The following is a 16,929-nucleotide window of genomic DNA, read 5'->3' as shown; positions in this document are numbered from 1 at the left end:
ATGACCTAGTATGGGATAAAGAAACTTAAAGGGGTGGATCCCTCAGATAGCTGATGCGATATAGAATCTATCCTTATTGGCTGATCCGATCCAGCGCTGTCTATAACAAGCGAAGGATATAGATGCTCAGTCACCGGTCTCGTCTGACAATTAAATAGGAAGAAAATCACCTGTACTTGAAGCAGCAGCCGTGCGTGTTATTGTCATGGTTTAGACAGACCAGGCTTATTTAAGGTAGAGTGTCACCTTTCATAGCACTATAAGAGGCGTCCAGTCTGAGATGTAAGGGGCCGATCAAGCAGCCATGTTTCAATATTAAACATTCCGTATATTAGAGCCTCATGCATTACGGTGCCTTGAACCTAATAGGCAACTCAATAGTTCGTAGTATTGTTTGCGTTAAAAGTTTTCTCATCTCAGCAGAAGCAACGAGGTAAGGTGTAAAAGGCTTTTCTTTTTTTTTTTTTCACAGAATAACAGCCATCTCTACTGTCTATTCAGAATGTTTGAAAATGTACAATTAGATGGTGAATAGAAAGATAAATAGTAAGTCACCATCACATTTGTGTCTGGGGAAGTAAAGCAGAGAGAGTTTCACGTCCAGTTAAGCATTTGATGAATTACCCAGGTTATATAGCACTAAAGGAATACATACTTGGGTGGAAAAAAAGAAGTGGAAGAGACACACTTAAAAGAGCCTTGAGATTCATATAGATTCGCGATACTAAAGCCAAACGGCGACATGAACCATACCATTAAGGTTGAATGTATTTTTTTATTCACCTCTGAAGGCGCAGCACTTTATTCTTTTAAATCTCCCTATTTATCAAAGTGATGTCTGCCGCCATGATTTAGGGAAATAATGAAGGAAAAAAAGATGTTGCACACTCATCAGTTTTGATGGTGAGCACTCTAACTCCACGTCTTTTGTAAATTCAGGAAGTGAGAGTACAAATAAGTTGTAGATATATGCGAGTTGTAGACAGACCTGTATAAATGATCTAAAGGAAAAAGATATTTGGTGCCTCAAAGCCAGAGAAGAGGAAAAAAAAAATTCATCTTGGCCAGACATGAACAGTTAAAAGGCTTCCTCTCCTCTTTCCCATTTATATTCTCTAGATATCTCGTCTATTCAGATCCGCTGAAGTAACCAACGGATTCATTAGGGCCTTGAGTGAGGGTCTTGCATTCAGTCTCCGCCTTAACAGGTAGGGGTTGGAACCTTTCGGTTCTAAATTGCGGAACTCAGTTAAGGAATACATCTATACTGGTAGCCTCTGGAGGGACAGGTAGCACATTTGAAAAGTAGGCACAAAAACGACCTCTGTGCATTTGCCTATTTATATTCCATCTTGGTATTCCTAAGAAAATACTAAGAACTAAATTGGATGCTTTTTTTCTTTTTATTATTATTGGTCTTTCTGGCCATTATCTATAATATTTCCAAGGAGGATTTTTTGTCGAACGGCGTCAAACATGACTTTTTCAAGGCTTGTTTGAATCATGAGTGCAGAGGACTAAAGTTGTCAAGCTTGCGGAGAATAGTCATCGTGCTCTCATATATACTGAACACAATTCCACCGGACATCTGATAAGAAAAAAAAAAAAGTAAAAAAGTAAGAGTAAACAATATTCGCGTTAGTTCCTATATTGCTCAAGACAATCGTTTCTTAAAAAAAATAAAAATAAAAATAAAAAAAAAAAAATAAAAAAAAACGAATATGACACAACACAACATAACGCAATCTTCGAGACTTTTAATATATTTATTATTACCGAGAGGCGTGCCAACCGAGGCGTTGCTCCATTCCAAAAACTCAAGAGACCCTCATTTTTGAATACTTTCCAGCAGCAGTCAAATACGCCAGAGTAGAGTTGACGTGCATTCAACCCTTGCATCTTGGTTTTGACTACATCCAATGGCATGGTTGTGTAAACCGTCACAATGCCTGCAATGGCTCCAATGCCAAAGGTATATGCTGCTGGCATCTGTTGTGTTCCTGATGCCATCATCCGCGCCTTGACTAAATCATTGAGACTTGAATAAACACCGAATCGAACGGCGCTGTTAGCACCTTGACGAGCCATTACAGGGATCACTCCTCGATAAATGCCACCAAGCCCTTCAGCTTTGACAATCGTCTTCACGCCTGTTTATATGTTTGAACAGTAAGTATTAAAAAAAAAAAAAAAAAAAAAAAAAAAAAAACTTAGCAGACAGATACCAAGGTATAAGATTAATACTCACCAATCTAACGATGCTATGGTGTCTCGCAAGAGTAAACACTAACCATGAACTAGACCACGGTACTGTGGGTTGGCAGAGTTTCCATCATGAATAAGCTTTGTCCTGTGATATTAGAAAAGATGCCAAGTATGTTTTTATATTAGATCTAGATTGTCCGTCTCTTGCTTACTTTGCTATATTGTATAAGTTATGGTATGCGGTTCATCCGATAAAATAAAAAAATTCTTACTTGATAGTTTCTGAAGGCGTCACTACAAACAAAGCTTCTGTCATACCAGCTCCAAGTCCAGCTTTTGAAAAAAAAAAAAAAAAAAAAAAAAGAGGTTTTCCTGGTGAATATGACCATATCATTGGAGGACCTTGAAAGCAATTTTAAATCTATTTTTTTTTTTTTTTACCAAGGACAGATCGAACGCCTGTGGTTTTCCCCTCTGAATCCTTGAGCAGATTTTTGTATTGTTCAAATGAAAAGAAGCGGACCCCTGCTTTGGCAGTGTTGCCAATGACCATAGCAGACAAGCCTCGATAGATGGCGGTGAGTCCCTGCGTCCTGACTGTGCTCACTAAAATATCAATTGGTCCCTTGGGTGCCTAAAATATGATATGCAATAGGAGTGAATGAGATGCATGTAATAAAAAAAAGCAGTCAAATTTAGATTTTTTGATCACCCAAAAAAAAAAATATAATCTCGTTTTGTATCAGATCTGATCATCCCTGATCTTCTTGTTGATTTAAACTTGACTATCACCGTTGCTGAGTACTACAACGACTATTACTCCAACATACACGGCTGAAATTCAAAAATTATTATTATTACCGTGGCACTTTTTTGGACAGGACTACTGCTCTTGGATCCCTGTTGTAGTTGCAACTGTGTCTTGACAAACTCTGTCGGATAAGTAATCGTAGCCTCAATTGCTCCTGCAATGGATCCTGCAGTCAATGTATACACCGCTGGGTCTTTCCGCTGATGATAACACCGTAATAATATCGTTTTTTTTTTTGAAGGAAATATAAAAGAAAAAGATGAAAAGATCAATGCCTGTTTCAATTTTATAAATTAAGCGTGTTTCGAGCGTATTGTCCCTGAGTGCTGACCCTGTTCGTTTCAACTACCTTAGTTGCCATTGTTGGTTGAATGAGTAAGAAAAAAAAAAAAAAAAAAAAAATAGAGATGAAATGAGGGCTTTTTTTGTGAGAGTTTGTCTTTTGACAGTGAGGGAGAGAAAGAATTATAGATTAAAAGAAGGTGGAGAACAAAAGGCTAAGATCGATAAAAAACGGGCATAGTCATTTTCCTATCAATGTGAGTTGATATTTGCATTATATCCTAGTCACGAGACATGTGTTTAATTTTTTTTTATTCAGTTCTTTCTTCCTTAATTACGCGGCTCAAAAGAATGTCTCCTTGCTGATATTGCGCGTTCTTCGCATCAGGTCTGTTCGTTTCAACAATCCCGTTCACCTTGTCGATCACACGGTTGTGGCGATCTGCTGAAATAAACGTGGACAGATCCTTATGTAATAATATTTATCAGGCAAAAAAAGGGCTTATTAGCGGAATACAAAAAGAATAGCGCAAGAACTAAAATTGATGTTACATACTTGTCAATGAACTCCTCGCTCACTCCAAAGGAATGTGTCATGCTCCGAATAGCAGCAGATCGGTAAGACTCCAACAGCTGAGCATATCCTCGGATGCGCATCTCACGGACATGGCGTTACCCACTTACCGTGAACGTAAAGTATTTCTTGTTGCATTCTTGATTTTCTTGCTTGTTTGTTTGTTTGTATTGAATGATTCGGAGCTCTTCAACAGATTAAGTGATCGTTTTTTTTTTTTTTTTTTTTTGTTTTTATTCTTATTTTCGCAGAGCAGCCCTATGATTAAACCCCATCTCGTCTCACTATATGATAAAAAGGTAGAGCAAAACTTGATTCGTGTGATTGGGCCATTCTCGGGGTCGAGATTTATCATATTGCAGATATCATCAAACTTCCACAAATGCTTTTGGACAAGACATTGTTGGGAGGTATTGAATCAAGGAGCTGTATGCCTTGTAGTTTTTGAGGACACACCTGCAGACAAGACAAATAACAGTGCATTGGATACGATGAAGAATATGGCCAATGTTGTGGAATCACTCTACGAGAAGGCATCCAAATTGACCTGATCCAATTTTAGACGGTTATTCCTTTCCTTTTCTTTTTTAATACCATCAGAAGTTCTTCTTCCATTTCCATTTCCATTTCCCTTTTTTTTTTTTTTTTTTTTTTTTTTCCTTCTTCTAATAAAAAAAAATTGTTAAACTAGAAAGGAATGGTAATTTATTTTACAAAATGGATGTTAAAAAATAAAAATAAAAGTTGGGAAGTTGTATTTAAAGTTTTGTGCCAGTCTTTTCTGCAGAAGTAACAATATCCTCCAGCTTGGATCCTAAGCGAATGACAGCATGTCGAAGAACACGAGGATCGACCTTGAGCCTCTTGTTGAGTTCATTGATCACTGTTGGATTTGCATCAAACTGCATTAGCCATTGACTACATATATATATATATGTAAGGAAATAAGAATTAGTTATTAAGTCTTTTTTCTTTTTTCTTTGCATACTAGAGATAAATAAATAAATAAATAAAAATACGTACAACCCATGCATATGATATTCTTGATGTTTCCGGATACGGTAGGGCAATTGTTTCTCTCCCAAAGGCTTCAGGTTCCTAACAACTCCACCCTTGTTCATGACGATCAAGGATGTTTGCTTGACCAGGTCTTTCAAGTTGGCCTAGTAGAGATATTTCAACCAAAAAAAAAAAAAAAAAAAAAAAAAAAAATCAGAAAAAGACAATGAACTGCTATGCCTTCTCAATATAGAATATAAAATATAAATGCGTATCTTCCAACTTCAACGATCGCTATTTGTGATCCTGTATATAGCATGATCCAGTTATATAATGGGCTGGTATTTGAACATCAATTGTTAGGTTCCAGGCCTCTTTCTTTTTTAGATCTGCTATCTCTACAGTCCTGTAATATAGTCCAATTATTGTTATCTTGTGTATTAACAAGGTGTTCTTCCGATGCAAAAACTGATCGCCATTACTATTATTCGCATGCACAGCTGTGTTTGTCTGTCCTGAAAGATGGCTGGCTCTTGTATCTATCGCATAACAGATAACAATATTAAAAAAAAAATAAAAAAAAAAAAAACAAAGAGTACCTCGACAAGACGAGTCCTGGAGATGCAGAAAAGCTCGTAAAAGACCATGGCTGAAGAAAAAAGATGTCGGAGCAGGGGGTTAAAAAAACAAAAGCGTCTTGAGCTCGATGGATGGAATGAATGAAGGTTTTTATTTTGAAGCAAAATTGTGTGGCTGCGACTTTGCTCCGTCCGTGGCTTTGGTTTCGATGGCAGTTCAATTTTTGTTTGAAAATTAAATCGATACCTTTATTTTGAAAGAAAAGTAAATAGCATGTAAAAGAGAGAGAGAAATGTATAGTGTAGGTGTATGATACTAGTATAGATTAGGGATTTAAATGCCTTTCACATCAGAGTGACTTGAGCTTTTAAGCAAAAGTGGGTCTGTAGGCCAGGCACCAAGCCGCTTCATGATCAGTTTAGTGATAAAGTCAACGATCCAGGACGGCGCTATCTCCTGCAACCAAATTAAGGTTCCGACCCACCAAAAGCCAATCAAGATACGAGCCCTCTGTGCCCCATTCTTCTTCCTGATGGCACTGACAGAAGCATCCACAACCCATTTGGAGGGCATGGAACGGTTATAAAGCTCTTCCGCATGAGTCTTTACACCTTGAACGAATTGAGATCCATACCTCTTTTGAATCGAAATATCTGCTGCTTTCCATGATCGTTCCAGAACTGAATGTGCACCAGCAACCAAGGGAGTCTTGGCATAGAAAGGTTCCAACATCGAGACATCAATCTCAAATGGGGATAATTCTACACGCAGTGTATCCATAATAGATTCTGCAGCATGTTTTGAAGCGTTGTAACCACCATGACCTGGAGGGTTGGCGCGACCAGCAATGGAGGTAATAGTGAGGAGACGTGCGCGAGGTAAGTGTTTGCCCTGAGGACTATGACGAGATCTGGCATAAATGCGTAGACTAGGAAGCATAGCCTTGGAGATACGAATAAGGCCCATGTAGTTGACATCCATAAGTTTCTAAAAAAAAAAAAAAAAAAAAAAAAAATTAATTACGCCGATTGTGCCCCTGAGAATAGACCACCTCATAAAATTCTTTTTTTCCCAATGATCCGGATTTGTGGTTCATTCTTCTTCCTTCTGTTGCCCATCCCTTGCTTTACCTGAAAACTGTCTTCGGTTGCAAAATCAAAGAATCCTCCGGCATAGATTCCTATACATAGAAGTAAAAAAAATAAAATAAATAAATCAATCATTCAAACAATTATGAAAAGAAAGGAACAATAGCTTGTTCGCTCTCTTCAGTTTGAAGGAAAATAAAAATAAAAAAAGCCTCATCTTATTTACCGGCATTGTTGAGGAGACAATAAACACCTTGAGGACATTCTTCCTCAATTTGAGTACGAAGACGGTTGACATCGTCCTGCTTTGTGACATCGATCTGGAGAGGTCTGATACGCGATGACTGCCTGGCTTTGTAGGCTTCTACAGCCTGTTCAGTCAAGCAAGTAGCATAGATGGTGAAGCCTCCTCGTTGGTACAGATCTTCGGTGATCTCTGCACCGAATCCGGTATCACAACCAGTGATTACCACAACAAGATTAGCGGAATTAGTCGGTGCCATAATTTTTTTTTTTTAATGTTACAGGAATGAAAGAAGAATGAGTTGGAATGAGTAGGATGAACTGAATGAGCAGAAGCCAAGGAAAGAGAGGAAGAGGAAAAAGAGAAGGAAAAAAAAAGGAAGAGAGAGCGTAATGTTTGCCTTTATACATGCAAGTTCAATTGTACGTTTGTCCTTGTCTGTCACTTTGCCCTGCATGTTGATATAGGATTTATCAAGCCGATTACTGTGGAGTAAAAAAATAAAATAAAATAAAATGGCACATGTGTAGCCCGATTGTTTGAGAAGCATGAGCACTTCGCCATGTTGACCATGCTATGCCTGTATTGCAAATATTAAAGTTAGTTAAAATGAACTGGATGATAACGGATACATCTTGTCCTATTGGGTATTAGACCTGTAGCCGACCGACCCGAAAAAGTTGGACCGTGCCAATGTTGCCTGCAACGGTATAGAACAAATGTTGTTTTCATTTCATTCAGCAAACTAATTCAAGAGTCGCGTTGTACGGAATTATAGCGTACCCCCAAACATTATCAATCACACCACACCATATTCATTTAGAGTATTGGGATGGTACGCTTTTGATTTATTTATCACTATCACGACCATCAACCTTTGTTCATCTCGCTTTTTCCTTCTCTACTTAACAATCTTCTTTGGTAGAAGAATAACCAATTTTATCCTCCCCATGTTCAAGCTGATCTTCATTAGCTTTGGAGCCAACAGTGGCCTTGCCTGACATGCTGTTATTTTCTTCTGGGCTCCTTGAAGGGTCATGGTTGGCAGCCAAGAGGACAACTACGATGAGACATACTCCTCCCATGACCGCCGCGGAGTAGAACGCGGCTCGGTAACCTGATAGGAGTTCGACTCCCTGAGCATCAGGTGCGTTTATACTATTCGCAACCACATTGGAAATGGCCACACCGAGAGGTGCACCTATTTGAACGGCAACATTGTAAACTTTTTTTTTTTTTTTTTTTTTTTTTTTGCATGGCCATGAAGGTAAAAAAAGAGCAAATGTAGAAAGTCAGAAAAGTAGCACATTTACAAAACAAAAACTTGATTGTATAATCCACGTTTATGCATTTCTCTTTTTTTACTTACTTGCTCCAACAACACCCTGATCCTCATTCCTAGCATCGGCTACAGAATTAATCTGGCAGCAGAGCCATATAGGCGCCATACCCAGGGCGTTGAGGATCAAAGCTGGGAAAGCTATGGACCAATAACTTGAATCTTCCTTTATCTGGGCTAAGAGGACGAAAGAAGCAATAGAGCATATAGAACCAAAGACTGAAATGATTTTGGTCCTAACCTTCGTCACCAACTTTGTCATTATTGCCATACACAGGAGTGAACCAAGACCATTGGCGATAAAACACAATGATGTGGTCATGGGAGAATAGCTCTGGACGTTTTGGGCTGTCAACGAAAAGAAAAAGACCATGGCATTGGTGGCGGCCGTTTGACTCATAATCGCCAACGTTGAGGCTACTAAACGTCGAGAATGCCAAATATGTAAAGGCATGATTGGAAACTTGATTTTCCATTCCACTACCAAAAATCCGAGCAAGAATACAAGCCCCACACAGAAAGGTACCAAGGCTAAGGCTGAAGCCCAGCCTGCATTAGGACCTTCGCTCAAGTAATAAATCACTGCAACAATACCGAGCGTAAATAAAAAGCTTCCCATTATATCAATGCGACGATCCTCTACTGTAGAGATATCCCTCTCTTTGGGAACAATAACTATAGCAAGCGCAGCCATAATGAAGCCCAGAATCGCTGTGAAGTAAAAGATCCATCGCCATCCTGTTAAGGAATACAGGTAAAGAAAGGGAAAGAAAAAGGTATGTTAATTGGAGTTGTAAATTATCACGCACATCTCTGTAATTTTTTTTTTTATTACCTATAGTCGAGCCAAGGAGACCGCCCAGGAGGACTCCAAGGACAGATCCAACCGCGCCACTGCCTCCAAAGACTGCAAGAGCTTGATTGCGCTCAGGCCCTGCAGGGTAGGTTGTGGTCAAGATTGCAAGGGCATTTGGGATTGTAAATCCTGCACCCACTCCTTGCAAGGCCCGTCCGACGGACATGACAATTGGGTTTTTGGCAAACCCATTGACAAGTGACCAAATTGAAAACCATGTAATACCGAGTATGTACATCCGCCGATGCCCAAACAGATCACCTAGACGGCCCCCAACCAGGAGGAGCGCACCAAATGCAAGTGCATAAGCTGAGCTCACCCTTGATATATCAATATTAAATCAATGTACAAATCGAGATCAGATTTTGGTGATTTAAATGATTTAATGGTAAAAAAAGCTAAAAAGCATGCTTGGCTTACCACTGCAATTGATCAGCTCTAAAGCCGACTTGGTGCATAATGTCTGGCAATATAATTACCACACTTCCAATGTTAATAATGTCAAGCAGCTAAAAAAAAAAAAAAAAAAAAAAAAAAAAAACACGTGTAGTGGAAGCATATTAGGGGAGATTGTACTAAACAAGATCCAGAACACCAAGAGAAGAAAAGAAGGTGTACCTGCGCCATGGCCATAAGCGCAAGCAATGGTGCTTTCATCTGGTTCAGTCTGCGATACCAGGGTAACTGGGGTTTGGTGTCTATTGTTGTTAATGCTGCGTCCATTTTTATTGTTAGAAAAATGATGTATATGAAGTAGAAAAGATGGGGCGTACGGGTATCAGGAGTAAAAGGACAGATCAGCCTTTCACACAGTAGGAAGTAAAGCAAGAATGAAAGGAAAGAAAGATCCGTTATGACAATACAAATAAAGAGTTAAGGGATTCAGCATTGATCTTTTTATAAGCTCAACTCGCAAGTAATAGGGTTCAGTTGCCGGTTTTTTATGCTACAAGTTCGAGTCTCTGGACAAATCACCAACAAGGCGGCCAAGCCCCCCGCAGCCCCGCAGCATATTTGTGTGATTATTGAACCTAGACATTTCTGGATTTCAGATTTTAACATTTGCAAAATAAATAAGGACATCTCAAAAACCTGGCTATAAAGCCCCACCTCAGCTTTGTGCTAGATAGAGATGGAGACCCTTGAGCCTCAGCTGGGGCTTTTTGCCTTACATGGTATGATTTCCCCTTATTTCTTATGATTCCCCATTTTTCTTTTTAATGCATTCTACACGCTCTACTCGAATGCCCTACATGTACTTTTGCGGTTTTAGACCTACTCAACTATATAGAAGAAGCCTAGTGACACCACTACGCTCCTCAAAGAAGGACGATTTAACTTTCTCTACCCGTTCATTGAGCTTCGGTGAAGGTTATAGCGGACGACATGGAGGCCATTGACGAAGTGGACCAACTAGAACCATAGTATTAATGAACTTTTGCCTCCCCATACCACGCCAACCGGTTAAGTTTCAGTCCCCTCGCAGAAAACAACAATTTTAGTCAATAAATAGATAAACATCCTAAATATCAAGGTTGCAGGACCAGAACCGAATTCCTGGAGCCAGTTCCATTTTAAATAACGCTTATCCTACGCTGTGGCATATGCACGTTTAATGTTCCAGATTTTGTTGCAAGAGATGCAAGAATGAGTGAGGTTTACGCTTGGGAAGGATGTCTGAACCCATGAAAAAATAAATAAAACAGCTTTTCGAATGAATATCTGATCTTTACCAAGGCAGGAAACTATGACGATAATGTCTATATGCACCCAAAAGAAGATTCAACCTAAATGATTATAGGATTTGCTACACACTTGTATTCAAATCGAATGGACTGCATGTCGTCAGATCTAGACAGCTTCCCGAGGACAAGCTTCCCGGCCGGCTCATTTCCACCAGTAACAAGACAGACTAATTCGTGTCCGAGACCAGGAACGTTGTAGCCTCTTAGGAAAGACATATCCAAGTTTTGAGGATGTGATCCAACTATGAGCAAGGTTTTGGGTCTACATTCAATGGTCTTCATCTCGGACAAAACGTGCGTAGTTGTCAGTTCTATAATTTTGATATCAAGTGTCAAAGCAAAGAAAGGTTGTAATAATGCAATTGCCGATATCAAGAGCGATCTGTCTCCCCTCTTTGTGTAAGCCTAGCATGCGTTGTTAACCACATTGAGGAAGGGGAACTGGGATTGAGTTGATAGAGACAAGAGGGATGGGAGAAAGGCCGGGGGATGAAGTGAAAGGACGGGAACAGGGTTGTGATAGGCGTCAGGATGACGTTATAACCTGCCACCGATATTACACTTTAACAACCCCCTATTTCTACATGTGCCTGACCATTGACCCATTGTGTTTGCGCCCTGAATCATAATTAAGCCCATGAAGTATAACTAAAAACACACCACAGTCAATTTTTCTTTCTTCTTTTGTTCATTCATTGTTCATTACTTGCTCATTCTCTCATTTGTACTTTACATTCACCTCTTTCCTTCTTTCTTTCCTTCTTTCTTACCTTCCTCTTATACAGCCAACTCTTCCCCTCTCCTCTAAGCACCGTCGTATCGTTGTTGCTGCCTTTTAATCATACAAGCTTCTTAGACCTATGGCATACATTACCAAAGACCAGCTTAGTATGTTTTTATTCAGAAACGAAATACATTTTATTTGCCTTACGCGAAAATTGAGCCCGAGCAAACCATCAACTCACTGTTCTTCCACTTTCTCTGCATTGTTTTCCATTGATAGATCTATACCTGCAAAAGGTCAATGGTCACTCAACAGGACCTGGCAGTTTAAACAACAATGGCACTACAAAGACTCGTTCCACCCTCACTGGACCTCGTCCACCGACCTTTGGCATGAAAGCGAGCAGCCAAAAGATATTCCAAGACGGCCCTAATGCCAATGTTACTACTTCAAACCACAATCAATACAATCCAGCCCATAACCACTACCATAACCAACATTCTTCCTCACTTCCCAAAACTCAACAGCAGCAATCCTCCTACTCTACAGCTCTCCCTTCACCCGTCACCCCTACAAATGGACAACTGGATTCTGCTGTCAAGAACCTAAGCCTGTCCTCTATGCCTGGAGCTCCCAATAAGAACAATAACACACAGCGACCTCCTAGTCCTATTTTGGAATCCATGGGTGAGGTAGAGCCGATTTTGGAATCCATGGGAAGAGATGATGACTACTATGATTCAGACGAAGCAATGCGTCAATATCAATATGCGCAACAGCAATATAGTGCATTTCATGGATCAGGAGGACACGAGCATGCACAGACTTGGGCAGCCCCTGGATTTGCCATGGGACAACAACCGCCACATCAAAATCCAGGGGTTTATGGCCAACATCAGCCGATCCCCTCTCAGTTCTACCAACAAAATTATCTTAATCAACCGCAGCCACAACAACAGTTTCCTATTCATCTCAGTCAGGAGCAGTACAGGACCCTGCAACAACAACAACAGCAGCAACAGCAGCAACAACAAGAATACTTACGACAGCAGCATGTTACACATGCTGCTGCTCATGGCTATCGTCCTATTTCCACAACCTCGTCACCATCCTCATCACCGAACTTGGCTCAAACAGTATCCACACCCCCTAAAACGATTACGCCTCGGATTGTTCCAATTATGGATATTCCAAAGTACACCGTCGTCAATCCACCCAAATCAGAGATTGCGGATGACGAGCCTTCAGATGATGATAATTGGGCACCTGAACCACCTCCAAGGGACGCTCCCAAAAAAAAGGAATCTAATCCTATCCCCGGTTTCGTTTCTGCTTCATCCACGCCGCCCCGGACCCCACCCAAGACCAACGCTAATGCAAAAAAGCCATTGCCACGACCTTACACACCTGTTGAGCACTCCCCTGTAGAGAGATCTCCAACACCCAAAAGATCCGACTCGGACTCGACGACTCACTCGTTCACATCTGCTTCTACCTCATCTACAGAGCTCACCGTACCGCGGGAAACCAATGACGACGATGATGGTTATGAGAAAGAGGAAGAAAAAAGAAGTGAGTTAGAGCGAGTACCGCTGCCTCCGCCTCGTGAATTCCGTCCCAAAAGTGCCGCATCGCCAACGATCGCCCCAGCGCCGGTTGCCTCTGCTGTATTGGCCAAGAGTCCAGATGGTATCTTCAGACCAAATCTTAATCCATCAGAGGCTTCGTCCTCTTCCACGGGTTCAAATAGTTCTTTTAAATCAAAGGGAGGGTCTGTCCCACCTTTGGGAACTGTTCGTGCCGACTCTCCATCTTCAGGAGCAAGAGCAACGTTGTCCAGTAGCAATAACGTCAAAACAATCAATTCAAAGACGACGGGGACAATCGGATCAAATCCATGGACAACACGTAAAGCAGTGGACACCGTTCGAGCAAATCCTTCTCCTTCCAAGAGCGCGAACGCAGGGACGACAACAACAACTGGAGCAAAGACTACTACGACTCCTCCAACGTCATCATTCTTCCGACGTAAGCCTGTGCCTACTATTCCTTCGAATAAAGAACTTTCATCCAGTCAGCCAAAAACGACCGCGGTTCCAACAACTACAACGGCAACAACAGCGGCATCGACACCAACACGTGTACGAACGCCAACACCGCCTTCAGTGTCGTCATCGCCACTGCAGATACAGCAACAACAGAAGCAACAGCAACAGGGTTCTAAAAACATTCCTGCAGTTGCCTTGCCGCCGCCCCCACCAAGTCTGACGAACGCACAGCTTGACATAGACCATGATAGCAAGTGCATTCTCATAGATGAGGATACACCTAGATCTGCTCCAATGGAAGACGGTTTCTCACATGAGGCTATGATGGAGGATCAAAAGAGGGAAAGACATTGTTCACCATCGCCACCTTCGCCGACAATGGCAGCAGCAGCAATAGAGACAGCAAAAAACACTGTAGGCAGAACCGGATCGTCTCCATCCCCGTCTTTGACAAATGATCCTTCACGCAAGAGCAGTTCTGGCTCCAACAAAGGAACAAACCATCAAACTACAGCATTTATTTGTTCGAGTTGCGATGAACCTATTTCTGGCTTGATGATTACAGCGATGGGCAAGCGATGGCATTCTGAACATTTTGTCTGCTGTATTTGTAATACCAACTTGGAGCATGTTCAATTTTTCCAGAAGGACGGAAAGCCTTATTGTCATCTGGACTATCATGAATTATTTAGTCCAAAGTGTGGTCATTGCAACACAGCCATTGAAAATGTAATAATTCTTTTTTTTTTTTTTTTTTTTTTTTTTTTTTGATCGTATGTTTTTTATTTTTACATTGATATTCACTTTTTTTTTTTTTTTTTTTTTTTTTTTTTTGGTTTTCGCTTCTGTCTCTATTAGGAATGCTTGACTGCATTGGGCAAGAACTGGCATCCAGGCCATTTCTTCTGTCGCGAATGTGGAGATCCATTTGGAGAGGACGGATATATGGTGCATGATGATTTCCCATATTGTGAAAAGGATTACTTGCGATTATTTGCACCCAAATGCGCTGGATGCCAGGATCCAATTCAAGGCGACTTTATTAGTGCGTTAAAGGGCAAATGGCACCGCGATTGCTTTGGATGCACTGTAAGTTTTTCGTTTTTTTTTTTTTTTTATTCCTCCTTTCCTTTTAATGAAATATTGTTATTCTTAAATTAACCCACTTCATAAAATCGACCATTATGATGTTATAGATTTGTCATATCGGGTTTGATTCATCGTCTTATTATGTCCAAAATGGAAAGCCCTATTGTCAAGCACATTATAAGACTGGAGCTGCTGCATCTCAAGCTGTTGTAGCATAATAACTGCCACCTCTGATTACATCCCATCTAGAAATTAGCATAGAACACCACCTATCATAGAGAAGGGCCAAAAGCAAAATAAACAGATCCTGTTTGTCTAAAAATATATATCTGCTCTACAGTTTATTCTAATGATTGGCAATCCTCCGTCTCTTTTTTTTTTTTTTTTTTTTTTTTTTTTTTGGTCTTTTTTAAGCCTTCTTGGGACGCTCGATCACGGGGAAACGCAACTGAGAGATGATCTTGCCCTTGGTTCCTAACTCGCAAGTGACGGTCTCTCCAGGTCGAACGGGTCCAACTCCAGCAGGGGTTCCTGTCAAGATTACATCTCCCTCCTGAAGCTTCATAATCGAGGATACGTATTCAACTAGCGAAGGGATTCTATAGATATACAAACAATGTTTTTTCGTATTAGTGTCTGCTTTAGCCAATGAAAGATTTTTTTCTTTTTTTTTTGAGATTGTACTTTTCTCCATCATTTACTTGAAGATCATATCCTTAGTATTTCCATTCTGTTTAGTGACTCCATCGATCTTGAGCGAGAGATCCACATTGTTGGTGTCAGGGATAGATTCCTTTGGGATCAATTCACCAATGGGTGTAAAGGTGTCATAACCTTTAGCAGCACTCCAGGGCAATCCTTGTTTCTTTGCAATCTCTTGAAGATTACGAGCAGTCATATCCAAGGCCAAGGTGTAGCCTGCAATATGATGGTCCACATCCTTGGCAGGGATGTCACGACCGTCTTTTCCAATGACCACACCTAATTCGACCTCATGATGAACTTCACATCCCGAGGGTACTTCGATCGCTTGACCATTCGAGATGTAAGACGATGTGGGCTTCAAAAAGAAGAAGGGAGCTTTTGGAACTGCATTTCCCAACTCCTTGGCATGTTCACTGAAATTACGACCGATGGCAACGATCTTTCGACCAGACTGAATGAAATTGCGAGCTGCCATTGAAAAGAGGAAGTTTGCGGAGATACAGGGAACGAAAAAAAAAAAAAAAAAAAAAAATTGTGGGGAGAACTTTCCTCTTTCGTGACACGCAAAAAAAAAAAAAAAAAAAAGATTTCCAAACTGACGCGTCGCGTTTTTTTTTTTTTTTTTGTCTAAACTATAAAAAGGTTAATTTGGGTAACTGATGGCTCATATCAAGCACAAATGTAATGGATGGCCCTCTCATAATTTCATTGAAGGCTAAGACGTGCCTTGCTGTGGCATTTGGAAAGACATGGATAGTACTCTTGAATAGCTCTGAAACACCATTTACATTTTCATCTCTAAGATGATGGTCCAAGTGGCTGCATCCCATGGACTATCAAGGACTTTGTTTTCATCAGAGATGGAGGCTTTCTAGAGAATAACCTTGTGTGGAGGAACGGGAATTGAGGTCTATCATATTCCCTTTCTTGACTCATCAGAACGTTTTTTTTTTTTTTTTTTTTTTTTTTTTTGAAGAGATCATTGAACTTCTGAGCTCGAACTTAGTGGTCATAGTGGTGCCTTCTGTTGACAGGTGGCTAGCCGCAGTGAAGTAACTTGAGCTAACTGAGGCAGGCGCGGGCGCTGTCCTTTTAGTTTTGTATCCTTCCTTTAGAATGAAGAAGGTTATGTGACATCAAAAGTGATTAAGTCAGGGGATGGAGGAGATTTGCAACTTGCATCAACGAGCGAGTTTGCGCGGTTTCATTAAAAAAACAAAAAAAAGTCTTCCAAGCTCATTACAAGCCTGGATGGCGTATGTGCCATACAGGGGCATGCACGATGTTGTCGTGCACTTTTTTTTTTTTTTTTTTTTTTACTCCGTTTAATCACGATCGTCTTCACTACTCCAATCGCTATTACGGAGCGCATAAAAGTTTCATCAATGTGCTTGTTTGACATCTAGTCAATGAATTACCTTCTACACTTCAACATGGGTAGCAGCGCATTTAGAGATGCCACTTGCTCTTAGAGCCAAAGCATTGTTTATTATCTGTTTTAATCTGTTCTGCTACCTTGCTCAGATGGATACAAGGGATAATATCCGCTTGAGGCGGTTACAGCCCCGTAGCCCCCTGTACTTACAGGGAGCTCTCCGGCAAAGTAGAGCTCCTCGATGAGTTCCCTGTAATTGTGCGGGG

General features: G+C 40.7%; 6 protein-coding genes across 6 annotated transcripts; 1 reads left to right on the top strand and 5 right to left on the bottom strand.

Moving 5' to 3' along the window:
• Positions 1-1,425: 1,425 nt before the first annotated feature.
• Positions 1,426-3,392, bottom strand: BCR41DRAFT_324899 (citrate transporter). Its single transcript, XM_022021563.1, has 7 exons — positions 3,366-3,392; positions 3,067-3,216; positions 2,647-2,839; positions 2,478-2,538; positions 2,292-2,350; positions 1,777-2,150; positions 1,426-1,588 (listed from the first exon to the last, which is right to left on the bottom strand). The coding sequence occupies exons 1-7, from the start codon at positions 3,375-3,377 to the stop codon at positions 1,502-1,504; spliced, it is 936 nt and encodes a 311-aa protein (XP_021879325.1). The 5' UTR covers positions 3,378-3,392; the 3' UTR covers positions 1,426-1,501.
• A 1,162-nt stretch (positions 3,393-4,554) lies between these two features.
• On the bottom strand, positions 4,555-5,592 carry BCR41DRAFT_357460 (30S ribosomal protein S6). Its single transcript, XM_022024908.1, has 3 exons — positions 5,471-5,592; positions 4,896-5,035; positions 4,555-4,790 (listed from the first exon to the last, which is right to left on the bottom strand). Exons 1-3 carry the CDS (start codon positions 5,516-5,518, stop codon positions 4,631-4,633), a joined length of 348 nt encoding a protein of 115 aa, XP_021879324.1. The 5' UTR covers positions 5,519-5,592; the 3' UTR covers positions 4,555-4,630.
• A 133-nt stretch (positions 5,593-5,725) lies between these two features.
• Positions 5,726-7,182, bottom strand: BCR41DRAFT_387944 (hypothetical protein). The gene is made up of 3 exons (XM_022027946.1): positions 6,765-7,182; positions 6,581-6,630; positions 5,726-6,437 (listed from the first exon to the last, which is right to left on the bottom strand). The coding sequence occupies exons 1-3, from the start codon at positions 7,039-7,041 to the stop codon at positions 5,784-5,786; spliced, it is 981 nt and encodes a 326-aa protein (XP_021879323.1). The 5' UTR covers positions 7,042-7,182; the 3' UTR covers positions 5,726-5,783.
• A 961-nt stretch (positions 7,183-8,143) lies between these two features.
• Positions 8,144-9,486, bottom strand: BCR41DRAFT_409980 (major facilitator superfamily domain-containing protein; the record flags this gene model as incomplete). The annotated part of the gene is made up of 3 exons (XM_022029425.1): positions 8,144-8,859; positions 8,957-9,297; positions 9,398-9,486. Coding segments are annotated over 3 exons (1,146 nt in total), but the record flags the coding sequence as incomplete, so codon positions are not given.
• Positions 9,487-13,872: 4,386 nt separating this feature from the next.
• On the top strand, positions 13,873-14,801 carry BCR41DRAFT_308567 (hypothetical protein; the record flags this gene model as incomplete). The annotated part of the gene is made up of 3 exons (XM_022020918.1): positions 13,873-14,223; positions 14,353-14,583; positions 14,691-14,801. The coding sequence occupies 3 exons, from the start codon at positions 13,873-13,875 to the stop codon at positions 14,799-14,801; spliced, it is 693 nt and encodes a 230-aa protein (XP_021879321.1).
• Positions 14,802-14,985: 184 nt separating this feature from the next.
• On the bottom strand, positions 14,986-15,792 carry BCR41DRAFT_381502 (hypothetical protein). The gene is made up of 2 exons (XM_022027315.1): positions 15,285-15,792; positions 14,986-15,182 (listed from the first exon to the last, which is right to left on the bottom strand). Exons 1-2 carry the CDS (start codon positions 15,761-15,763, stop codon positions 14,993-14,995), a joined length of 669 nt encoding a protein of 222 aa, XP_021879320.1. The 5' UTR covers positions 15,764-15,792; the 3' UTR covers positions 14,986-14,992.
• Between the last annotated feature and the right edge of the window lie 1,137 nt (positions 15,793-16,929).

Source organism: Lobosporangium transversale (genome assembly GCF_002105155.1).
Source record: "Lobosporangium transversale strain NRRL 3116 chromosome Unknown BCR41scaffold_30, whole genome shotgun sequence".
Classification (NCBI taxonomy): Eukaryota; Fungi; Mortierellomycota; class Mortierellomycetes; order Mortierellales; family Mortierellaceae; genus Lobosporangium; species Lobosporangium transversale.
The sequence above is the reverse complement of the archived record's forward strand: the minus strand, read 5'-3'. Positions and strand labels throughout refer to the sequence as shown.

Coding starts and splice junctions, on each gene's coding strand:
- BCR41DRAFT_324899 (XM_022021563.1), bottom strand. Junction 2,539..2,646: donor AGGCGTTCGATCTGTCCTTG/GTAAAAAAAAAA, acceptor TTTTTTCAAAAG/CTGGACTTGGAGCTGGTATG. Junction 1,589..1,776: donor CTCGGTTGGCACGCCTCTCG/GTAATAATAAAT, acceptor TTTTCTTATCAG/ATGTCCGGTGGAATTGTGTT.
- BCR41DRAFT_357460 (XM_022024908.1), bottom strand. CDS start 5,518: ATGGTCTTTTACGAGCTTTTCTGCATCTCCAGGACTCGTCTTGTCGAG. Junction 5,036..5,470: donor CCAGGACTCGTCTTGTCGAG/GTACTCTTTGTT, acceptor TATCTCTACTAG/GCCAACTTGAAAGACCTGGT. Junction 4,791..4,895: donor GAATATCATATGCATGGGTT/GTACGTATTTTT, acceptor ATATATATGTAG/TCAATGGCTAATGCAGTTTG.
- BCR41DRAFT_387944 (XM_022027946.1), bottom strand. CDS start 7,041: ATGGCACCGACTAATTCCGCTAATCTTGTTGTGGTAATCACTGGTTGT. Junction 6,631..6,764: donor TTGTCTCCTCAACAATGCCG/GTAAATAAGATG, acceptor TTCTATGTATAG/GAATCTATGCCGGAGGATTC. Junction 6,438..6,580: donor CAACCGAAGACAGTTTTCAG/GTAAAGCAAGGG, acceptor TTTTTTTTTTAG/AAACTTATGGATGTCAACTA.
- BCR41DRAFT_381502 (XM_022027315.1), bottom strand. CDS start 15,763: ATGGCAGCTCGCAATTTCATTCAGTCTGGTCGAAAGATCGTTGCCATC. Junction 15,183..15,284: donor ACTAAGGATATGATCTTCAA/GTAAATGATGGA, acceptor GTATATCTATAG/AATCCCTTCGCTAGTTGAAT.